At 36.7% G+C, this 14,620-nt stretch overlaps 1 protein-coding gene across 2 annotated transcripts in view; it reads left to right on the top strand.

Annotated features, from left to right (window-relative positions):
* The window catches only part of LOC121405607 (maternal embryonic leucine zipper kinase-like), a 74,831-nt gene extending 60,718 nt beyond the window's left edge, over nucleotides 1–14,113 (top strand). For both annotated transcript variants that reach the window (XM_041596539.1, XM_041596540.1), the window contains exons 7-15: nucleotides 521–613; nucleotides 2,212–2,379; nucleotides 3,462–3,560; nucleotides 4,506–4,592; nucleotides 5,399–5,503; nucleotides 5,889–6,463; nucleotides 6,863–7,049; nucleotides 7,643–7,749; nucleotides 9,284–14,113. In XM_041596539.1, the coding sequence (XP_041452473.1) occupies nucleotides 521–613; nucleotides 2,212–2,379; nucleotides 3,462–3,560; nucleotides 4,506–4,592; nucleotides 5,399–5,503; nucleotides 5,889–6,463; nucleotides 6,863–7,049; nucleotides 7,643–7,749; nucleotides 9,284–9,461 (1,599 nt within the window). In that variant the 3' untranslated portion in view covers nucleotides 9,462–14,113. The remainder of the gene's footprint in view (nucleotides 1–520; nucleotides 614–2,211; nucleotides 2,380–3,461; nucleotides 3,561–4,505; nucleotides 4,593–5,398; nucleotides 5,504–5,888; nucleotides 6,464–6,862; nucleotides 7,050–7,642; nucleotides 7,750–9,283) is intronic.
* The last annotated feature ends 507 nt before the right edge of the window (nucleotides 14,114–14,620 follow it).

Below are 14,620 nucleotides of genomic sequence, written 5' to 3'. Positions count from 1 at the left end.
AGCAGCTCGAGCTAAAGCGGGGTAATATATTATTTAAATAATCACATATTAAAGCGAGTGCATGCAGGGCCGAATAAAGAACGATGTGCAAGAAGAGCCAATGGATATACCGCACCGAGGTCCGGAAGACCGAGTGCTGTATATCCATTTGGTGAGTGGAGCACAGAGTTCATTATTTAGGTCCTCTATGCACAAGAATGTGTCCATTGTTTGTTATTTACAATCCCTCTCCAACGTTACCCCGAATGCTATATTTGATCTAAATTCTAGATAATTCTAGGTGATTCCAGACCTCGCGCTATCCTGCACTCTGACGTCAGAGTGCAGGATAGTTTATTTTGGATGCCATAGTGCAATTCGCTGAATATCATGTGATCCGATTTGGACCAATCAGATTACAGAACATTCTTGGGAGTTGTATAATGTGTGCCATTGAATAGGAAAAATCTATGTGTTATAAATGCTATAGATTTTTAATAATTATCCTCTCTTTTTTTTCTCTCTTTCATTTTCTCACCAGGGAGGTATGAAGGATCATTTAGAGACCTGTTGTGGGAGTCCTGCCTATGCAGCTCCTGAGTTGGTTTCTGGCAAGGAATACATTGGCTCCGAGGTTTGTAATCCTATAATGTGTTTCTTCAGTGAAAATAGTTCATATATTCCCCTATCAAATTGACAACAAACATAATTATAGAAAGTTGGGGTTTTTTTTCTCTAGTTGAGCTGTATTGTGAATGCAAATTATTCCATGAGCAAAAACGAATAAAAAATATTAGATGAAATTGTCAACTTCATTTGGTAATTCCTTAAATTTGAATGGTAGCAATAATTTTCTCTCAAAATTCAAATTTGCAAACAATTTTCTTCTTGATTTGATCATTTTCCATTATGTAGCTTTTTATAGGAATTAGATGAGTATTTTATGAGCCTTTTCTCTCCTACACTTGTACTTGTCATTTCTTTTTATTGTTGCTATATTCATGTCTTTTATCACTTACACTTATTGCAAAAGTAAGACAAGTTTTTGTTATTAGCTATTAACTGAGAGAATTGTTAGAGAATTTTGTCATTTGTTATTGAAAAGTTAAATGAAAAAGAACTTAAAAAACTGGGAATTATTTTGCCAATTTGCAGATCCATGCAATAAGGGAAGGATTATCACAAAAATGAGTAAAGGAAAATAAATGAATGGATTTACTTCCAGGTGTCAGGAGGAAAAGTTTTAATCCAACTCTGCTTGAAGATTTATGTGTCTCAATTTAAGTGCTTTTTAATACCCTTTTTAACTGTGCTTATTCAAGCCACTCCTTGAATATGTAAATACATATTCAAGGAGTGGCTAGTGTGTTAGCCCTGAAGATATCTAAACATCTCTCTCCACTTTTTCTGTAATTCATGCTTTCGTTATCATTGAAATGTTTTTTTAAAACACGCCATTCACCCAGTCGTGTAGATCATTTTTTGTCAGGATGGACCACAGGCAATTTGTATTTGCATGAAGTACATGTATTTGTTTTATGCATGCACTCAAAAGATTTACCGTGGAAGGTTGGTATATTCTGTAATGAAACATGGGGAACAGTCACGAACTTTGGAAAAGGTGTTTTTTGGGGGAAGTGGGTGCATCACCACCACCCTTGTAACACAAAGTTTAGCATTAAATCCATACAGTGGATTTGTACGATGGATTGCATTAAGCGATCAAATTAATCAGTCATAAAATCAAATTACTCAGAATAAAATCTGTGTTATTGTGCAAAGTTGTTCTAAAATTTTATTTGTTGTTGTTGTTTTTTTTGGGGGGGGTTGAGGAAGGCAATAATAATGATATTGATGATGAAAGTAACAATGAAATAAAGACTGGGAAAGATTATCTTTCTCATTCCAGGAACATTTGAAATCATTAACATCAAACTCAAAATTAGCTTCTTGAATTTTGAAATTTTATTTAGGAGCCACCTCCCCCCCCAAAAAAAAATGAATAAATAAATAAGTAATAAGAATAGATAAATAAAATAAAGTTGGGCAGTAAAAAGAAACTGGTTAATTTGCTAGGATCATCCTTGGTTTTTAGATACTATCACAAATTTGAAAAAGATTCAACACTCTGAATTTCATTGAACTATTTCTGTAATATTCAAACCTTTTGTAAATACATGTTTTTATTATTCTTACAATGATCTACATTTGAATTACTATCCTCCCATACAGGCTGATATATGGAGCATGGGAGTGTTACTATATGCATTACTATGTGGCTTTCTTCCTTTTGATGACGATAACGTGTCCCTCCTCTATCGTAAAATTCTTTCTGGTGTGTATGAAGAACCGCCGTGGCTTTCAGACGAAACCAAAGATCTTCTCAAACTCATGCTTCAGGTTAGTAGGTCAGGTGACACCAACCTCATCATCATCTTAATCACCATCATCACCATCATCACCATCACCACCATCATCACCACCATCATCATCATCATCACCACCATCATCATCACCACCATCATCATCACCATCATCACCACCATCATCATCATCATCACCACCATCATCACCATCATCATCACCACCATCATCATCACCACCATCATCATCACCATCACCACCATCATCACCACCATCATCACCACCATCATCATCATCACCACCATCATCATCATCATCATCACCACCATCATCATCATCACCACCATCATCATCATCATCATCACCACCATCATCATCACCATCACCACCATCATCACCACCATCATCACCATCATCATCACCACCATCATCATCACCATCATCATCACCACCATCATCATCATCACCACCATCATCATCATCACCATCATCATCACCATCATCATCATAATTACTATCACCATCATCATCATCTTTACCACCACCATCATCATCTTTATCATCAACATCAAAATCACTACCATTATTGTCATACAATGTTGGATGAAGCATAATTATTCGATACATTTTATTCGATTTTGTCCTTATTTTTTTGCAAAATTTTAGATTTTGATGGTATCTTCTATTATTATTGTATTGTGTGCCTTTAAAAAAATATACCTCGACAAGTTTGTATTGATTATCAGTGTAAAAGAAAATAAAAACAAAACAAATTTACCTTCAGGAGTAACATCATGTTATCAAAAATAAGAATTTAACTCATTTAACTGATTGGATGCTGAATTCTCTAATTCCCATAGACTCTATACAGGTGCCACTTTCTTCCCGTAGCCTACAGGTTAATTCATTAGGTCCTGTACTTTGCAAGGAAATTAAATTAATTCTTGCAGTGGAGCTGGTGTTGTCTTTAAGAACCAGATTCTCTGGGCATAATGAGACACAAAATTTAATGATAATTTATAATAATTTTTATAATAATTTGTTTTAAAGAGTATTTTGTATTTTATCAGTCTGAATTCTTAAAAATCTTTCATTTTTCTATCTCTTTCATGATCTAGGTGAACCCAACAAAGAGGATCAAAATGAAGGAGCTTATTGTCCACCCTTGGGTCGTGAAAGCATTCGGTACACCTGTAGACTGGGAGAGTAAATGTGAGGTAATTACATTGCCAATTTAAAGAACTTAGTGATTTGACTATGCCGAAGTCATCACTCAGACTTCAGATTGAGAGGTTCCTATTGCCAATTTTGAGATTCATTGATTTGACTGTAAGAAACTACAATGGACAATGACTGTGAGAAAGAAATTAAATTTATGATGCTGTTATTGCTGCAATCTGTTAACGAATGACATGATTTCAAATATCTCTGAATAATTTTGAGATAACATCATCAGGTATTGTGGAAGTTTCCATCAACAAAGAATTTTGATTATCCCTGAAGATACTGGGAGTAAATCACATTTGATAATTTAAACATGTGACGGTTACGGTTGGCGGAAAATGTCATGGGGCATACGTAAACATTTATGGATGTGCAGAGATGAATTTTTCTCATGGAAATGGCAGTGTGTGAAATAATTCTGTTTTAGATGTGTATATTGTAAAAATTCATGACAATCATAGTGTTTCTTTTTAGAGTGCCTTGCATCAAGAATTTGTCAGGATTTTCAAAATAATAATAATAGCCAATTTTTATAAAGCGCTTTTCCCAGAATGGCCCAAAGCGCGTTACAGCATATTATTACCCCGGTCATTGGATTCATTTCAATCCCGCACGAAAAGTGCACAATTTCCACTCCCTGGGGAGCATTCCTTGCATTCATCGCAGCCTCATTATGGCGCTGGCAAAATCAAACATACAATATCTTTCGCATCCTACCGGGTACCCATTTAGCACCTGGGTCGAGAGTGGCAAAGTGTGGATTAACGCCTTGCCAAAGGACGCTAGACCGCGGTGGGATTCGAACACACGACCCTCTGTTTACAAGGCGAGAGTCAGAACCACTACACCACGGCTCCTCCACCCCTGCTTTATTGTTAAGATCCACAATCATAGATCTTTATTTCAAATGTTCTTTGTCTATGTCTCATTTTCTACAGAAAAGTCAGCTAAATGTGGACTGCGTCACAGAAATGGCAATGCACTATGGGAAGTCGAAGAAGGACATAATGTCAACGTTAAAACAGGTCAGATTATAATCATAATCTTTCTGTTCCAAAAACTTGTAAACATTTTTAATACTCTATAAGACAAAAAAGGCAAAGTAGAAGGGATATGCCTTGCCAAAGGATGCTAGACTTTGGTTAAATTGAACACATGTTCTCCTTGGCCCCGTCTTACAAAGAGTTGCGATTGATCCCATCAATCTCAACTGTATGGAATTCCATTCATACCATAATTTTTTCTACATGAACTTGACACAATTTTCTTAATAAACAAAAAGAATCACCCTGAGTCTTCAAGAGAACGATTAATGCATGAATATACATCATATCTAGGAAATATTTTGAACAAATTTGCATGTTAGATGTTGACGTTGCTGGCCGTCCATAGTTGTGATTGATCGGATCAATCGCAATTCTTTGTAACACGGGGCCCTTATTACAAGATGAGAGTCAGAACCACTGCTTCACAACTTCTAGGTTTGCAACAGCTCGCTCTTTTACTTATAGAAGTGTTGTGGTCTGTGGTTATGACTCTGGCCTTGCAATTAGAAGGTCATGAGTTTAAATCCCAGCTACCGCATTTACCAAGGAATTCGTCCAAGCTGAGGTGCACTCGACCTGGGTGAGGAAACTGGGAGCCTCAATAACCTTCTTGCACCAAAATCAGCAGCGTACATTAGCCAGGGTAATATCTAAGCACCTTCAGCACCTAAGAAGGTTATGTGTGCAATATGAATACCCTATATCTATATTACTTAGTTTTCATAATAGAATAATCACCTTTGAAACAAGGTTTTGACGTTTGTGCTGTTTTTTTTCTATTGCAGTGGAAATATGACCACATGACAGCCACGTATTTCATCCTACTAGCCGCCAAGTATCGAGGTAGAACGGTCAGACTACCGATGGCACACAGACCACTTACAGAAAAGGTAAGGAGGATTGAATTAAAACAGAGAAATTTAGGGTGTATCTAATTACCACCAAATTGAAAAGACATGCATACATGTAAAGTTGTGATTAAATTACAAATGGCTTTATTGAATAACTAGTCTATTGATGAGGGGCATGGACTAAACCAGTTCTCAATTATGCCAAGGATTCGACTACATTTCAAAATCGAAAGATTTTCATTGTCTTGCTTCAGATATACACAGCCAAAACATTTTTTAAGTGCTGAGTTTTAAGAGTGGAATCGTAAATTGACCGATTATATGATTATTCAATGAGAATCATGATAGGATAATCAGTTGATATAACAGTAATAGGGCAAAAAAACTGTACAAAAGTATCTTTTTTGTATGTTTTTTTCTGCAGAATCAAACTGACAGTGCAATGAGATTCCAACATCACCATCAACATCACCATCCGCAGAATTACCATGACAACCTGGAACCGCCCACCAGCTCGCCCTACATGTTCAGTTCAATGGAAGACGGCTTGGAAGACGAGGAATCCTACATCATCTCGTCTCCGCACCGACGGACCGCGTCCGAAAGGCGCCATTCCGGGGATCACAGAAGGCCACGCAGCTCCCAGAATCCGCGAGAAAGACCGGTCAGTACGCATTTAGAAGGGACTTACGTGAAGCCGGGCGGAGAGGACACGTACATGGTGTCGACACCGCTGGTGTCGGGGAAAGAGAATCATAGAGACGATGACGGGTTCGTGAAACCCACTGGTTTGCCGTTAAAGACTCCTGTAAGGAAACGGAGTAAAAGCGACGCCAAGGAGAAGACGTTGCAGAAGACGAGAGCGGCGGCCGTGAAACAACCGGTAGTTCCAACATTATCGCTTCCTCCCGTAGTAACGCCTTCAAGATCCATGGATGGTGATCTTAATAGACTTACTGTCAACACTCCACATAACAATGGTGCCTTAGACATCCAAAAGTGAGTGCCATAAGTATTCCATTCTATGATGTCTCCAAGAACAAATTAGTTTATAAAGTCTAACCTGTCTATAGTGACCACTAAATAACCAATAACCAACTTACTCACCTAGTTGAAGATATTATTATTATTGCCATATAAAGAAAAGCTTATATTATTAGAGAAGCAAATAATATTGCTCCAAAATTCCTCATAGATCAAGAAAAAGCAACTTACAAACAACATTGAACTCGTTCAAGGTATTCAAATAAGAAACAAAGTTTACTTCTGTAATATTTACAAATCATGTGAGACAGGGCCAACTGTAGTGGTTAGCCTTGGAACAATTCCTCTTCTCCTCCTCCTTCTCTTCATCATCATTATTACTAATATTTTGTATTATGTTTTGTTTGATTGTAGAGCTGTCTCCATGGAGGATTCGTTAGACCGAGTAATGATGGAAGACGGGGAGATGAAGAGAACCGGTCTGAGTGGATCAGCAAAGAAGATCTTCGGCAGCTTTGAGAAAGGAATCGACAAGATGATCGATCTGCTATCACCGAGAAGAAGATCCAACGCTGGCATGGATGAACCTAGGAAGGTCAAGGTACGGGTCGAAATTGATTTTTCATTGTAGAGGTGTTGTGGTCCAGTGGTTAAGTCTCCGGCTGTGAACCACAAGGTTCAAATCCCTGCTGCAATGTCTTGGGGGAGACTTTAATTCACATTGCCACACTAGCTGTTATGTGTTATGCACTATATAAAAACTGACTATTATTATTTTTTTGTAGAGGTTATTGAATCATTGTAGAGGAGTTGTGGTCCAGTGGTTAAGTCCCGGACTTTGAACCACAAGGTACCAGGTTCTAATCCCTACTGCAGCACTAATGTCTTTGGGCAAGTCATTTGCCATGGTCTTTAGTGTCAAGGTTATTGATTTATTGTAGAGGGGGTGCTTTTGACCATTCAGTGACTGCGACGGTAGATATAATGGTAATGATATTTAGTTCCTGTATGGTGCATATCATGTTCCATTTAACATCTCTAGGTGCTGCCAAAGGCAAAGGACTTTGATATCATTACCTTGGCATTTGCCCAGCTATGATCTTTAAAAATGCAAGTTATTGGATAATCAAATTAAACTTTAATCATCAAAATGAAATCAATTATGTGTAAATTATCTCTTTTATTTGTTTTCAGGCTCTGTACAATGTATCAACAACATCAACACTCCCTGCCGATGTGGTAGTGGAGAGATTAAAAGAAGGCCTTATGTATAGCAATATCGACTCGTATAAACAGAAGGGGTGAGTTGGACTAATGTCATTGCTTACGATATGTGACATGTATCACATTGAACCAAGTTGTGCAAAATGGACAATGTCTGTCATTTTGTAGCTGCTTTATGAACTCATCTAAGGGGTGTTTCACAAATAATTAGGTGTGACTTATGGGGTATTGCAGGAAACTTACGATCAATTGCTAGTTTACTTTTGCTCCCTCAATCAATCGTATCTCTTGTAATCAATTGTAAGGTTGTGATTGATTGCTTATCTGCTTCTTGCAACAAGGAGTATAATCTGGGCCCTGTCTTACAAAGTTACAATTGATCCGATCAATTGCAACTATGGACAGCCAGCAACATCAACATGTATTACTCCTGGTTCAAAATATTTTCTAGCTATGGTGTATATTCATGCATTCATTGTTTCATTGAAACACTGTGCTACTCTTTGTTTGCAGAACATTGTGCCAATTTCCTTTTGAAAAAATTATGACACTGATGGATTTCCATATAGTTACGATTGATTGGATCATCGTAACTTTGTAAGGTGGGACCCTGATTTGCTACAGCTAAAAATTATCCATCAGTTGCAAACTTGCAACAGAATTTTTGCAATTGATTGCAGATATTTTCTTGAAACACCCCTCAAGGGTCACATTTAAATATTGATATTCTGTTGCAATTTTACGATTGATTGATCATTTTTAACTATAGCAAATCAGATTACACTCCTTGTTTCATGGAGCAGATTAGCTATCAATCACAAATTTGCAATTAAATACTTGATTTCGGGAACGAACGTATACTTGCAATTGATCGTATGCTTCTTGCAACGCCCCGTTAATCACACCTAACTCTTTTTTAATTACCCCTTGATGTAGACATCCAAATTAATATTGCATTCAGCCATTTTTCGACTATATAATGAGATACAGAACAGTGGCAAAATGACTACAAACTGGCAAGATACTCTCTGTGTATTTTGCCTCAATACTCTGTGAAATCTATTGACAATCGTGTATGCTGTCAAGAAAATAAATTAGGCGGTTGATTTCTTAGCCCATGCTGTATTACAAAAATCTCTTTTGAAAGGGGTTCATGTGATTTAGAACATTTGCAAAGTCTTTGAAAATGCAGGCATTGCATAAAAAGCTTGCTCAAACATGAAACTTAAGGCAAAAATTGCAAATATAGTTTATGAATTAAATAAAATATTTATATATTCACTGTAAACATGATTTGTCTCGAGTAAACATTATTAACATCTGTATTTCTAAGGGAGCTATAATAGAGAATTGGCAACTGTTAATGATTAGTTCTGTGTAGGATGTACATGTAGAACCTTGTTCATCTCTCTACCAGGCAGTATTGTATCTTGACAAAAAGTCTGTGCTACATCTTTTTCCTGTATTCCCCATTGTTTTGTCTGTAATGAAGTGTGAACATTCGTAACGAAAGGCCTCTTGGGATTCCTGAAAGACTCGGCTCCGATTTTTTACCATGGTCCTAAATATTCAGTTGCATCTGGAACCTTTTTTCAATATATCTTCCTGTAGGTATACCCTGCGATGCAAGAAGCAAGATTCCAAGGGAAAGACTGTCCTATCCTTTGACATGGAGGTCTGTAGGCTGCCCCAGATGGACATGGTTGGGATCAGGAGAAAACGCCTCAAGGGCGATACATGGGAGTACAAGCGCATGTGTCAAACCATCCTGGAACACTCGAGACTCTAGCGCCCTCTCCAGGCCGCCCTATAGAGTAAGGATATTTGTCAGCTGCCTAGATGGACATAGTTGGAATCAGAAGGAAACTCCTCAAGGGTGATATCCGGGAGTATAAATGCATACTGTGTCAAACCATCCTAGAACACTTGAAACTCTAGCGCCCTCTCCAGGCCACCCTACAAAGTAAGAAGGTCTGTCAGCTGCCTAGATGGACATGGTTGAAATAGGAAGAAAACTCCTCGAGGGTGATACATGGGAGTTAAAACGCATGTGTCAAAACCATCCTGGAACACTCGAGACTCTAGCGCCCTCTCCAGGCTGCCCTACAAATTAAGGCGGTCTGTCAGCTACCCAGATGGACATGGTTGGAATCAGAAGAAACCATCTGTCGAGACAATTTGCGCCCCCTGTAGGCTGCCCTATGAATAAAGGAATCCTCTATTGTGCATTCATGGCCTATCATCATTGTGTCTTTGATCAATGTGCTGGATGAGCTTTCTGCTTAAACGAAAGTGACCCGAGAACCAACATCTCCAAGGGACTTGAGGCCGAGGATAAACAATATGGTTTCAACCTCTGGTTATTGGTTTGCTTCCCGTCTCTGCTTAAGAAGCATCGTAACAAGAACTGTAACTAGAACAGCACTTCTTTGCAATCAAATTCCTCTGACATCGCTGAGGTCCAATGCAGCCCACTCTGTATCCATGCAGCACCATTAAAAGAGTTGCCTAATTAGAGGTACCAGTGTGTGTGTGAAGACACTATATGATTATAAAGATAAGACCTTATGATGGATTCAGAATCTGAGTTTCATCAAAATATGAAGAACATGCTGCAGAAACAATGGGCTGGCTGTTGCGGTATTGAGATCTGCGAAAGACCATTGCAAGAAGTATGTCACACAAATTGTTCAATCAAGGATCTTTCAGTGCATTTATAGTAAGCTGACATTCACCACACACCCTTTCTGAGGTTGTGAAAATGACTTGTAAAGAGATTTGTCTGAACGGATGTAGCTCTTAAACACCCATGGGTCACCAACGCTGACTGAAAACTCGCTAATTTTGTATGATTTTGGAGAGAACGGCCATGTGAGTTCAAAAGTTAAACCTGACATCGTAGATGAAGATGCAGCCTGAGTTCCACCAAGTATGGTAGATGTCAAACTTGTCCTACTTCAACGGTGATGGTCCTCAATGTAACTTTTTTTAACATGCGTCTGCGATAGGCCAATAATTATCAAGTGCCATTGTAATCAAATCTAGTATTTTATCAGTGATATATCTCATTGAGGAATGTTATGTATTTATGATGATGAGTGACATTGTTCTTTGCAGCAAATGGTCTTAATGTTTTATCTATTTTTATGGTGAATTGGTATGATAGGAATTTTCATGCGCTGTTGATCAGCTCTGGGTTAAAGGATACTTTGGGGGTTTTCCACGTTGGAAAATTTTGGTAGGAAATGCTGTTGGATTCTATTGATGGTGAATTCATGAAAGGGTTGTTTTTTTCAGGAAATATTGGATGTAGAAAATATTGCAACTTGTACATCCCACCTGTCCTGTGCTTTTGAAATTCATTATGCAACAGTTATTTCTGTCTTTTAACAATCCCTTTCTTATAGTGATTATATTAGATTATGTTATGTATTGATGTAAATTGTCATTCTTGAAAAAAGATTTACAGATACATTTGGGTTAAGTAACTCATTTAGATTTTATGCAATTTTTTTTAAATCAACAGATGTTCTTGATAACTTGGCAAACTTATATTAGGGTCTGCCAGCGTTGACAATCATTCCCAGATTTTACTAGAAGGTAAAAAAAAAACCCACCCCTGGCATTTGATGATTCCTGGTAAACGTTTCATGAAAGGACTTGTCAGACGTGTTATCCGACGAGTCTTACGTTTTCCGACAGTTACCGTGGTAACAGTGCTTCTCAGCCAATCCGACAACTTAGTTGGACAAAAAAGGGTTGAAAAAATGCTCCCTTGACGTCAAGTGTCACTGTGGCTTGTATCCTTGAAAGAGGTTCCAATTATACCATGGTACATAGCCACGGGCTAGACAGATTTTGTGAACATAATTATGCTTATTTCATTGCACACATTAATTAAAATTATGAATGTGCGCTTTTGGCAAATTCATGCCTGAATGAAGTCCGATACAAGAAATCTGCATAGTTCGTGGTATAATTAAAACCACTTCTGAGAATACGATCCTTTGCGGACTGTCGCTCTGTCACACTCCCACACTGATTCCCAAGTATACTTGGGGTTTTTTTTATTGATAAACATTGGTTGGACATCATGCCTCCAGTTCCTCAAGAAAACTTGTTTTTCAGAGAGTCCCAATGATTAAGTAATTTCAATTTTCATACAATTCACAGTAAAATTTGTAATACTTGCCATCATGATATTTCATTATGATATGATACAGGTGTAGACAAACCAGGAAAATTCTTTAAAGTTATCGTTTGTATATTACATGGTTAATATATGTACAGTACAACCATGAATCCGATAAGATGTGAATATCAACATCATCATGTATGTTTTGATTTCTATATGTTTGCAGAAAAAGCATCTAGTCACTAAAGTTGTGGCATGAAGTATAAAGCCCATGAATTGATTAAATATCTTTTAGAGTAAAAGTTGGCTCGGGAAATTAACAAAGGATACATGGCAAATGTAGGATGTTTCGATTTCTTTTTCAATTTAATTTATTTCCAATGGAAATTCAAGCTCTTAAATCTTTTTAATGAACCGACCATGAATAGACAAGGTCTATTGCTTGGGACAGTCGTTGGGATACGACTTATTGAGTATAAGTATTGTTAGAGAAAGGGATTACATTGTATGAAAGAGAGAGAGAGAGTTCATTAAAATACAGGGGACAAAATTGAAAGTAAAAGAGAGATGTGTGAGAGGGAGAGAGGGGGGGATTTAGAGATGGAATAAAAGAGAGAGAAGAAGAAAGGAGATAATGCGAGTGAAACTGTTGAGGTGAAAGCGGGGGAGAGAGTGGGGAGGGCAGGGAGAAAAGGAGTTATTTTGAATTTTAGGAGAGAAGAGAGTTGAAGATAATGAGAATAGAAATATTTCTGTAGTTGCAATAACAAAGCAGGCCTTTTATTATACATTGACTTCAGGAAGGCGGTTTTTAAATTCTACGAACAAACTATATATATATATATATTTCAATGTAATTCATCATTTAAAGAAATATTTTTATCATGCTTTCGTGATCGTATGTATATATGACCTTGTGCGGTATTCTTAGTTCATTTGCATATGGATTTCTGTACAGTTTTTATTACCTACTGTGATAATTGTGGTGTCTGTAATATTCTTTATTCAGAAGAAAAGAAGACATCTTGTTTTTTAGATATATATTTAACAGGGGTGTGCAAAGTGATTATCCGATGATGAAGAAGAAGAGGTTGGTGAGAGCGATGATTTATTTTCATTATTTTTATTATTGTGCGGCTGCAAGGGGACCAAGTTTAACCCAAAAAGAGGTCAAGATTTATTTGTGGTGCAATGCCTAGAATCGATCGGAACGTATTTGGGTCGCACCGAAAACTAGCGTACGTACACACTAGCCAATAGCACTCTATTAAACCAATAGGATCACGCCTACTCTTCTCTTCCTACGGCTAAAGTAGCATTCTTCATTCAAAGAAAAAGTTTCCTTCTTTAAAAAAAAACAGTTTCCTTCTCTCTTTTACATTGATGTCACTCAAAATTGTAGTTGGCACTTACAATGTTTGTTTTCTTGTATTTGATTTTGTGATTCAATGTGTAGGTTGTTTTTGTTTAAATGCTCACAGATGTTCTTTGATTTGCATAATAATGATTTTTTGTTTTTTAATCATTTTCTGATTTATATTGTGCCTCTTGCCAGTCAGAGGAAATGGTTTGTGTTATGATAATAGCAAGGTGCATTGTGGGTAATTAGAAATTATTTTAAAGATGTCATTCATTTCATTCAAGCCATCACAATGCGGGTGTCACAGACACAGTAACTTTCAAACTTATTCTTTCTCTTTCCTCTTTTTTCCCCCTCATTGATTTCCTAGACTTTTTTAACTGTTGATATTCACAATGTCTAGGTCGCTAGAAGTTCAAAACTATTCTTTCTCTCTGTTTTGTTTTTCGTCATTGATTGACTTGGCTTTTTAAAACTGTTAATATCCATTGAAAACTCTTTTTAAGCACCATCTAAATATCTGTTTCAATTGTAATCTGTTCCAATCCCAGTAAATATTCCACAGATATATGGGCTGTGATACAATTGACAAGACAACTTAAACAGAAAATCATGAAATTTTATCAAGTCCGCTTGAAATGCACATAAAGATTAGATTTTGAACTTTTTAAGGTGAAATTTTTAACTACTTCGAATTCTGTCCCAAAGGTTCCCAGAACAAAAAATAAAAACTTGAACTAACATGAAACGATAGTGATTAAGGGATAACTTTTTTAAATGAAAAGTTGGAGGGCAGTCTAGTCTTCATTAACATGAGAAGTGAGTGTGAGAAAGAGAGGAAGAGAGAGAGAAAGAATGATATTACAGTTTGAAAATAAATTATATCACTTTAAGCAGAGTTATAAGATGCAGATTAGTGCATATCTTATCGGTAGTGTCGAGGATGTGATGAAAGGAAAAGAGCATGACCCCTCTCCATTTTTTCACTTATCAGATTTTATATTTCTCTTCATCCTAATTAGTTGATCAATTACAACTTATAAAAATCATATTTTTCTCATTCCCTTTTCTTCAATTTTTAATTCAAATATTTACTTATTTCTTAAATTATTTGCTTTTTGGCTCAATCTGCTGCTATTTATTGTTGCCAATAATGGATTTCGTTCTTTCAAAGTGAATGTATAAATTGCAGGTAATTGTGAATATAATAAGTTAACAAAATTATTCTATTTCTTTGAAGTATATTTACCCCTTCATTGCAAGCAAATGCCTTGAGTTATTTTTCAGTCTCCATATGTGTACATTGAGTGGGAAAAATTGTATTCTATATTGCATCATGATTAAACAATCAAACTTTGATCATGACTTGAATTTGAGTTATTAATTCATTGTGATCTATATTTATACATAAACTATGATACGAAAACAGTTATTGCAATTAAAAACATATAGG

The sequence above is a fragment of the Lytechinus variegatus genome, chromosome 18, assembly GCF_018143015.1.
Source record: "Lytechinus variegatus isolate NC3 chromosome 18, Lvar_3.0, whole genome shotgun sequence".
Lineage (NCBI taxonomy): Eukaryota > Metazoa > Echinodermata > Echinoidea > Temnopleuroida > Toxopneustidae > Lytechinus > Lytechinus variegatus.
The sequence above is the reverse complement of the archived record's forward strand: the minus strand, read 5'-3'. Positions and strand labels throughout refer to the sequence as shown.